Source organism: Morone saxatilis, unplaced genomic scaffold (genome assembly GCF_004916995.1).
Source record: "Morone saxatilis isolate NCDOM2014 unplaced genomic scaffold, NCSU_SB_2.0 Contig16, whole genome shotgun sequence".
Taxonomy (NCBI): Eukaryota; Metazoa; Chordata; class Actinopteri; family Moronidae; genus Morone; species Morone saxatilis.
In genome coordinates this window covers 26,260,986-26,271,249 of record NW_023339718.1, presented here as the reverse complement: position 1 = coordinate 26,271,249, position 10,264 = coordinate 26,260,986, and the positions used below count along the sequence as shown (strand labels likewise).

Sequence of the window (10,264 nt, the reverse complement as noted above, 5' to 3'; positions counted from 1 at the left end):
GTCGTTTCAGACCACACCGTGACACAACCGACTTCACATCCGCCCTTCACCTTAGCCGCAGACCTCGCTCCCACTGCAAAACGGTGAACCAATTCAGGTCGCACTGCACTGGGACACCGCTCGTTTTCACACCTCAGTCATACTCTACTCACCACTCCAGCAACAGTGTTCACGGGCAGCGACCTCTCTACTACAGCAAGTGGACCCCGTCCCTGCGCTCCCGAACGGTCAAGATGTCAAACTCAAGTTATAGCAACTTCGTGTGTTCTGGCGGTACATCAAAATTTGACACCACGCCAGGGACACACACTTTAACAAACCGTCACCACAATCATGAAATGTGATCAATAACATGTTTTGCATTTTCTGACTAAATTTAAACTAGATCTAATCATCCTGCTAGGAGAAGAACATGGGAGTATTAAAAAAATGACATTTCCTTTCACCACTAGGTGGCGCTCTCACATTTAGAGCGATCGAAAGGGACTCTTATTAAACATGTGAAGTTTCGTTGAGATCGGATCATGTATGCAGAAGTTATGACAAATCCCTCTTTCATGGCGAGTTGTTAAAATTCCACACCACGCCATGGGCACGCCGTTTGACGGAATGTCCTAAATGGCACAACTTTTAATTGTGAATATCTTTAGGAGGCTGTGTCCAAATCTGAAGTTGATCCGATCAATTCCCTAGGAGGAGTTTGTTCAAATACAACAATTGCCAAAAAATGGCCGCTTAATCCAAAATGACCGACTTCCTGTTGGGTTTAGGATATGGCGCTAGCAGGATTTTTTGTTTGTCTGGATAAGATCTACGTGTGTGCCAATTTTTATGCATATCAGTGAATGAGGCCCCGGATGGTACAGTTTATTTATTTATACCCCTAGAAAATACTAAATATTTTACCAGGCCTGACCACTTTGCCAAATAAAATTGACTTTTCGTATATGTTCAGGGGGGCAAAAATGCAGTCGAAGGGGTGAATAATAATAAGAAACATAGCAACTGCTGGCTTGGTCCCTAATGATACTGAAGCTGCACTACAGTAAATAACCAGTAAACAGGCTACATAGACGCCACATGCTGCTCAAGCGGCCTATGTGAACGAGGTAGAGGTACCAATTGATCAGTCAGAGTCCAGGGAATCAGGCAGAGGTTCAGACTGGAGGGATAAGGAATCAGGTAATAAAAGCTGGAAAGATTAGCACAAGAGACAATTTGGCAGCAGGGCGAAGGGTTGGGCCAGTATGTATGGAGCTGGATCTAATCAGAGGGAATTGGGAGCAGGTGGGTGATTGGGTGAACCAGGCCAGGTGAGGGGAAAGGAAGAGCAAGAGGGAGTGGCAGGTTCTAAAATGACACGAGTAAAAGCAAATGAATTAATGGAAGTATGAATACTGGAAGATCATGATTAGGATTCATGACAGATGGTGAGCTCAGCGATAAAACAACCTGGCTGTTTGCATAGTGATTGTCGGGTTGAGAAATATGGTGACATATACCATGAGACAATTTAAATGTGTCTACACTCAGACACTGATTGCTCTCCCTTTATGTGTCTGGCTGTATCCAAACATTGTGGACATATGCGCAGGACTGTTTCATGGTTATACAGGACACATTTCCATCTGGTTATTTTATATATAAGCTGTTCTTATCTATTATAATCTCAATTGCATTTCCTAAAATTTTACTGTACCACAATATACAGTATAGGGTATTGCTATATTCAATGACATATGTTATGATAGAAGATTGTATCCATATCTCCCTTATAGCTACAAAACAGAAACCTTTAGTTGTAGCTTGAATGATAAGAATGCCAACAGTTAATGTATTAAAAACTCTCACTTTGAGCTTTTAAAATAAATCTTCAGACTAAAAGCCGCATTCTTTATTATGCTTTGAAGGTATTGCTTTTTATGACTGCTTTAGTAACATTTGAGGATGTTCAAATCCAATAAAGAGAAAGAATATTTATCATATGCATTGGAATGAGGCAGAATAAGGGCAGGCAGGTTTATGCGCATCCAAAACTCACTAAATACACATTCTGAGTCCCTCTGAGCTCTGTAGATTCTGATTCATTCACTGACTACCTTTAACTTCTTACACGGCCAAATAATAAATGCCCACATTTATGCAGACACCTCCTAGACACAGTGGAACCTCTAATTCCTGAAGAGATAGTTGGTTTAGTTTGGACTTAATTTAAGTGGAGTGGGTGACTGAGGTTTTATCTTGAGGTTTTAACATTAATCCACTCCTCCTCTGAGTTTAAAACTCTCATCGATGTCGGCGTTCTTATTCAACGGTTCACATGACTTGATGAAAAACACAACGATTAAGAAAACCAAGTCCAGAAAACATGGGGCTGCCTCCAGGGAGAGGGATGGAAAGTGCTCTGAACACTGCCTATAATAAAGGGAGGACAATTACTTCAGAACACAAATCAATATTGCGTTGTGTGTCTGCATTACAACATTGCATTATTGCACTGGTACTGTGTGTAGTGTCTAACCTCACAAGCTGCAAACTCATTGGAAGTGTAGTGGCATTGTAGACCTTGATAAAAGAAAAGAATTCAGACCAAACTGAGTGAAGCATTACAGCAGAAGAGAAAAACAGACAAATCTCTTTGTGGTGAATGTATTTTTAAATTTTAGAGCACTAAATTAAATAATTAACTAAATATTTTTTAGCCTATAAACAATGAATCAAATGATCATGTGCAGTGTAATGCTAAATGGACTATGGTTATATAGCGCCTTTCTAGTCATCTGACCATTCAAAGCACTTTACACTACATGCCACATTCATCCATTCACACACACATTCGTGTGCTGAGGGAGCAATTTGGGGTTCAGTATCTTGCTCAAGGACACTTCAACATGCAAGAGAATGCCAACCTTCTGCTTAGTGGACAACCCGCTCTAGCTCTGAGCAACAGCCTCCCCAGTGTTAGAGATGTCACTTATAATGATGGAGCCACAGAGAATTATCACCAACATTGCTGTTCCTCTCAGCTCCACAGGACTGTTCAGCCTCTTTTGGCTCATTGTTTTGATTTTCAGAGCTAAAAACTCATTACAGTGGTTTTCAGCCACAGCAGGCAGCTGGTTTCAGCAATAAAATGAGCCACATATTTTAGAGTTGGTGAAAACCAAACCCGGGAGCTAAAAGGAGAGTCAATATTGAACTGATTCATCTGGTGGACACAAACTCGACTCCAAATTGATGCTAATGTTGCTCTGTGTCTGCTGGATGTGCAAACAGGTTGTTGTGTGAACAATGTTCTCCAATTTAACTTTTTAATGTTGCCATGCAGACTTTTCAGGCCTTCTTCAGCATGATTTTAGTAATCATGATGTTAAATTATTGGTGACCAGGCACTTTATTAGTCATAACCACAGCATGAGTGAACTACATTACATGGACAATGAGGCAGAGAAGCTGCCACAGAGAGGAGTAGGGACCGAATCCTTCTCCAAAGGCAGTAATATTGGATACCCTTCCTTGACACCGTCATTCCCAATAGAATGAATAAGGAGATTTCATATGAATTGTATATAATTTGTTGTGTGTTTTGGGGTTTTTTCATGTACTTTGTATTTTATATCATGTGACTTTATACCTGGAAAGGTTATAGTTCCCCTTGTTGGGATGTACTTGGGGTGCTGGTTGTGCTAACTGATCATTAATCCTACCTGTGTATTTATTGTTAAATTGCCAGAATGAATACTGAAGACAGACGTCTTGCCTGAAACGGTAAGGCAATATTAAAAAGTTAATTGCAATGCTGTCCTTGTCTTTCACTTTATGATTTAACACATTTAGGCTCCAGATCCCAGTCTTTATAGTCATAATGGGAGTAACTTCCTGCTAAGATGTTAACCATAACAACTATATAAAATCATAATGTTTCAGATGTTGTGTTTTCAAAATTTTAATGAATGTAGCTGTAAACAGTAGAAGAGTCAAATTTATTGCATGCACAGTGGTGGTGGTCATTGGAAACCGTTTGAAAAAGGACAGGCACTTTCAAAAAAATACGTAGCAGGTGATTGGATGAACCATCTGTCCATCACCATCAATCACGTGTGAACTTCAGCCAATCAAATCAGTGAACCATATAATTAGTCAAACTACTACTACTACAACTCTTACCTTAAGAGAGAAAACATGTTTTCAATCGAGAAAAGTCTTCAGTGCTGTTCTTTGCTCTTCTCTCCAGTTCTGATATAACTGATGCTAACCTGTTTAGCAGCAGCCATTGTTGCTCAACGAACAGTATCTTCTTGCTGTGTTACCCCTAGTGCCCAACCCTTTAGCTGCAGGTACTTTAAAAGGACACTAATTGGTCTGGTATCAGTTTGGCCACAAATGCATATATTAAAGCCTGGCAAGATAGATTTTACGTGATTTTGTCATCTTGCACATCCAGCTGCATATATAGTTTTGAGTGAAATATCTATACTGTTCTGAAATTGAAATGTGACACAAACATTCATTGTCCCCAGGGGGAGACTTTTCTTCGCCACCAGCAGTTTCATTTTTAAATACCTTGGTTTATGTACAAAGAGCTGCAAAACTGACATTACCATCAGCGTCATCTGTACTTAGTGCTAATTAGCAAATGCTTGCTAACATGATTAACTAATTTGTGTTATCATTTACTTGGAAGCACTGCTGTGCCTAAGTTCAGCCTCACAGAGCCCTTTCCATCAGCTTCTGAATTGACATTCTATAGAGGGTTTAGGATATAATGGCACCACATCCTGTATCTTCCTAGCAAACCACAGAGAAAGCATTCGGGAATGTTGCCTCTTTGTGCAGAGAACAGTCATTTGTTGACTGACTGCTTTCACTCTGTATGTAAAGCTAATAGGACTCCCACTGTATTCGGCCTCACTACCAGCATCTGTGGCAGAGGAAGGTGGGTGTTGATTCTGTGCATTGGGAGAGGAGTGCAGTAATTAGAGGCCTCTGTTTCATAAGCCATTTGAATGGAGCTCTCAGCAGCTCCAGTGCCCCCACCATACTGCTTTTTACATCTACCATTTGTGACGACAGTTAAAAGCACCTGACATTTCCCTTCCCGGCAATTAATGCCCAAGCCAGTGAACTTCCCACAGTTCTGAGGGAGTCAAGGTCTCCTGTCCAACTATGCTTAATATACAGAGGCTTGACTGCTATCTTTAGTCTCCCACCCAGACACACAGTAGAAAAATGTGAAAGGTGGATGAATGCATGCTGTATTGGCAAGGTATAACACTCAGTATACCTTAGTCTAAGGCAGTGCCAAATTGATATTGTAGTTGTTATTATAAAAGTGATTAGATCGCCAGATGTCAATATGAATATGAATATGAATAATATGAAAATTAACTGTTTACATTGTTTAATGTGGAAGCAAAGACTGTAGTCCCTTTAGAGACTCTCTTTGTCCAAGACTGAATAAATTAAGTTGTCAGTTATTGGTCCACTTTGTCTTCAGAAGCTAAATTAAGTTTGCAGGTTTTAATGATATTTGACGCTTGTATTTTCCCATAACTGTGGCTTTAATGAATTGACACTGCCCGTCTGAAAATTATTTGTTTTGGGGGTTTATTTTTATATTAGACACAGAGCCATTATTACTGCATATGTTTTCAATACAGCTACTTGATCCAACTTTATTAATGTCTCATGCACTACAGTATGGAGAAACAGAGCAAGTTGTATCTCCTGGATTTTCCTGAGCTTTACTTCATTCACTTTGCACTTGATCTTCAGAAGGCTTCCAGGCCCTGCAACTTCCACAAATATGCTTCCTCATAGTGAAGCTGTGTTCAAGCTGTGTGCTGAAAAAAGACTAAAAATTTGAAAAAACATGTGCTGTATTTGGAACCATCTACTACATATACAGACAAACGCAGTATATGTGATGTAGTATATACTGCATTTTGCACTTAATTGAAGTATGCAATATGAAACTGTCAAATTGATTAGCTTAGCCAGTTATTGGTTTTAGTTTCTTTCATGCTCATCACTTCCTCACTCCACACTCTAATTTCCAAACACACACCCATATTACCCACACCTACCCTTTTAATTTCTGCCTCCGGACTTTTGCCATATCATTACATAATTGCAACTGTTTTTTATGTCTCTGTCTATCCATCATATCTATCTTGTATATCGTCAATGTCACCATGATGTCACGTGTCAAAAAAAAAAAGGAAAAAGAATACAGCCATGGACCTAACACCAGTGGTCAACCACAGGATTCTGAAGACACATTTTGAAGCTTGGGATGCTGGTTTCACAAAATATGTTGTTTCTAGATTATCTTCCTCAATGAAAAATGGCTGCCAGACCAAATTCTGTTCCGGTTTATATGAATCAACAGCAAGAGTATATCCCTACCTAATTTTTCCTCCTCCCCGGTAATAGTATTAAATGCTTTCAGTATACATGTTGTAATACAATGTATACAATTACAATAACAAAGCAGTTCCTAAGAGAGCATATAGAAATGTATAGAACATCTTCACCTGCACCAGTCTACCAGTCAGACCTTTAGTGGACACAGTCCCCCCAAAAAGCTCCAAAAAGATGTGGTCTCATGAGAGCACAAGGCAGTCAGATATCTCAGTCTGCTTCATGCCATGTGGCAAACTCTTGCAAAGACATTGGCATGTTTCTTTGAATAACTCTCTCTTATGAATGTGTGATGTTCTGGCCCTCTGTTTCAGTGTGCACTCTTTGTCCCAGCTCAGTCTAATAAGACTGTGACTTCAAAGCCGCTGTGTCTTAGTCTTAGTGGCTTCCCTCACTGCTGTCCTCCTCACCAGGTTTTTGAGGAGAGCCTGGTCTAGGAAGATTAGGAGTTGTTCAGTATTCTCAGAAGCTCTTTATAAAAGTCTTTACTCTTCAAAATGTCCTTATATTACCATAATTAATAATCACATGGCAATTAAAAACTCTTAAACTATCCTTTAGTTTTGAAAAGTTATAATCTTAGTTTGACTTTCAACCAAGGTCGTAAGGATATTCAGGTCTTGTTCTTACATTGTACAATTAAAAACTTGGTGAGTATTTTATGGGTTGAGTCCAGCATTTTTAGACTCAATATATTAAAAAGTACTAATTGAAGGCCAATATATTTTTTTCAATTACACTTTAAATTAAATGCTATTTATGTACCGCCAAATCATTACAGAAGTTATCTGAGGACACTTTTTATGTAGAGCAGGTATAGGCCATAATCCTTATATTAAAAATATTTACATAGTTTATTAGGAAGTAGGGATTCAGTATTTCCCCCCCAATTTAATATTTAGAACTCAACTAAAAAGTTTAAAATGAACAGAAATAATATAAAGTAATAAATAATGATTTACTAAATAATTAAATCTGGAAAATTAAATAAAAAGGAAGAAAAAAGAAGTCTGTTCTAAATTGTGGGTGGAGTAATTAGTACCATTTGGGAATTTTAACTTATGTTGCTCATTATTCCCAAATAAAGTCAGCAACAAAATCATTAGGACCCCCTGCACTCAAAACGGAAGTTACTGCCCTCTGGTTCCCACCTCAGATAACGCCATAGAAGAGAACCCGCTCCCTCTGTAGATATAAACAGCTCATTCTAAGGTAACCAAAACACAATGATTCTTATATTCAGGTAATTATACCCTAATGAAAACATATCTATGAATATTATATTCCATTTCTGCCAATAGATCCTTTTAAATGTTACACACTGGACATTATTTAGCTGTGTCATATAAATTTCAGTTTAAACAATATGTATCAAACTGTAGAAATATATATCTATATATATGAATCTGTTTGAGTATTTTCTTGCCAAACAACATCATAAACTTTATGTTATGTATTGGCTGTGTTGTTTCCTTTTTGTGGCATGTCCAATTTATATGTAGAAAAGCACATTTGCAAAGGTGACTTGATATGTTATCGTAAAAGTGGCTCTCCCCTTGANNGAAAAAAATAGTGAGGATCACTGGCATAAAGCTATAAATCAAGTAGGATTCCATGTTGTAAAACAAACCAAATTTAACAAACATGTATTATAGCCAATGTATGTAAATAATGTTATTTACTACTGTAAGTAATTGAATTGTTGGGTCTGTGTAAATAGTTTCATAAGGAGTAAAGTCTATATATCAGTGTCCTGAGATAAATTCTGTTATGATTTGGCGCTATTTAAATAAAACTGAATTGAATTAAACTGAATTGTAAATAAAACGTTTACTACTGATTTACAATTACTACTACATGAGTGGTAAATTCATGTTTTTTTTATTTAATCATTAAGGAGACAATGAGATTTAATAAACAGCTTCAGTATCTTCATTATTAAGAAAATGTACCACGATACTTTACAATATTAGTCGCTATGGTACATATAGCAACCTCACCACACTTCAAAGTTGCCAGACCGGGGTCATTATAACCTTGTAGAAATAGAAACATAATGTTCTATCGGAGTTCAATAAGGTCAGTATATACCTTCATTATAGTATTATAGTAACAGTATTACAGCGATACCATTGGATATAGAAAATAGGAAAGGTACAGCAGGTTTAATATAAACATACTCTGAGCCACTACAGCAGCATTATAATGATATCATATGAGAAAGAAATATTTTCAAAGCATGATAGTCAATACTGAGTGCACTGTATGCCCCTATAAGGGTGTTGTTTGGTTGTTCTTAGGCTGTAAACAGCAACCATTCACAAACTGGTTGATTAGAGATGCCTGCACAGTAACATGCCTGTAACTATAACAGGCTCTGGTGGATGTTGGTGTTCTCCCTGTAGGGGGGAAGATGCCGATGCTCCCTGCACAGTGTCCCTCCAGCCACTCCTCATTAACTACAAGAGAGCGGGAGAGAGAAATATGAAGAGGCAGAGAGGCAGAGGAGAGAACATTACAAATCAAAAGAAGAAGACTTTTGTGGCTCCACTGATGAGCCGGTCAGTGTAAGGTCAACCTGCGGGGCCTCACCTTCACCCAGGATGTCGATGGTGTCTCCTTCGCTGAACTCCAGGTCCTCTGGGCCCTGAGCAGTGTAGTCATACAGCGCCACCATCTGGTAGTGGATGGTACGGTTGGCCAGGGGGTCTTCTGTCTGAAGTATAAGAGCACAGTGAAGGCATATAAGCGTAGCTACCACAGAAAAAAAAAAGAAGGAGGCCATACTACAGCAGAATAACACCAGGGATTGGGTGCCCAGTTAGCTCAGTCGGTAGAGCTGGCAACCCATGTACGGAGTTGCTGCGGCCCTTTGCTGCATGTCATTCCCACTCTCTCTGCCCTCCCTTTCCTGTCTATCTTTGTCACTATCAAGAAAAAAAAAAAAAAGGCCAAAAAAAAGGATAACACCAGGTAGGTGTGGAGAGGCATGAAGAGATGGCTATAACCAACTGAACAGGTTACAGTACTAAGTCTCCTCTGACTCCTGCATCCAAAAGGGACAGAAAACCACAGCCAAAAAACAGTGCTTACTTAACTGTGTTCACTGACACTGGCCATGTGTCAACACTGGAAATATGCTTACTTCCTCCTTTTACGGTAGAAAAAAAAACGAAAAATTAAGGAAGAGAGGGAACAAATTCCAAATGTTAAACAAGACAAATCCTGTTGAGGTCCTTTCATTTAAACCAAAACCAAACCATTTAAACCAAAAAAAAATCTGTTAAGTGCTGTGACTGTGCCCGCCCCGAAGACACATCCCAGCTGGGAACTGATGTCCAATTTCAAACCTTGATGCATTTGTAGTCTTGAATTCAAATACTCACCTGGCACCACAGGGTGGCTCTGCCGGCCTCAGCCACCTCTTGCACTGTGCGGCCTGGCTCCACCTCCCCACCCAGAGGTATCAGCGCCCGAGAGCCATGCTGCTTGTGTCTGATGAGAGAGAGAGAGGGAGAGGGAGTGGTGAGGGGTAGTGGCAGCAGGGGAATAGATGAGAAATTGAGGGCATTATAGGCAGTTGATAGAAAAATTACTTTATTCTGAGGCAACACAGATGATTACATGCATCAAAACCAGACTCTGATGCATGTTATTTGTTGTTATCAGCTCCTTTTTTTATTTTGACAGCTAGACAAATTAACTGGTCCCGCTGTTATTAATCCTTAGATGTCATGTGACGTTTTTGTAATGTGTTTTTATCCCATGATAATGCTGTTTTAATCCTATTCTGCTGTCTTTTTGCTGCTTTCATGGACTCATTTGTGTGTGTATGTGTGTG

At 39.1% G+C, this 10,264-nt stretch overlaps 1 protein-coding gene across 1 annotated transcript in view; it reads right to left on the bottom strand.

Annotated features, from left to right (window-relative positions):
• Positions 1 to 8,324: 8,324 nt before the first annotated feature.
• The window catches only part of LOC118326003 (neutrophil cytosol factor 2-like), a 30,649-nt gene continuing 28,709 nt past the window's right edge, over positions 8,325 to 10,264 (bottom strand). Inside the window, exons 3-5 of the mRNA XM_035658886.1 lie at positions 9,810 to 9,918; positions 9,016 to 9,139; positions 8,325 to 8,882 (exon numbers count right to left, since the gene is read on the bottom strand). Coding sequence (XP_035514779.1) covers positions 8,695 to 8,882; positions 9,016 to 9,139; positions 9,810 to 9,918 — 421 coding nt within the window. The 3' untranslated portion in view covers positions 8,325 to 8,694. The remainder of the gene's footprint in view (positions 8,883 to 9,015; positions 9,140 to 9,809; positions 9,919 to 10,264) is intronic.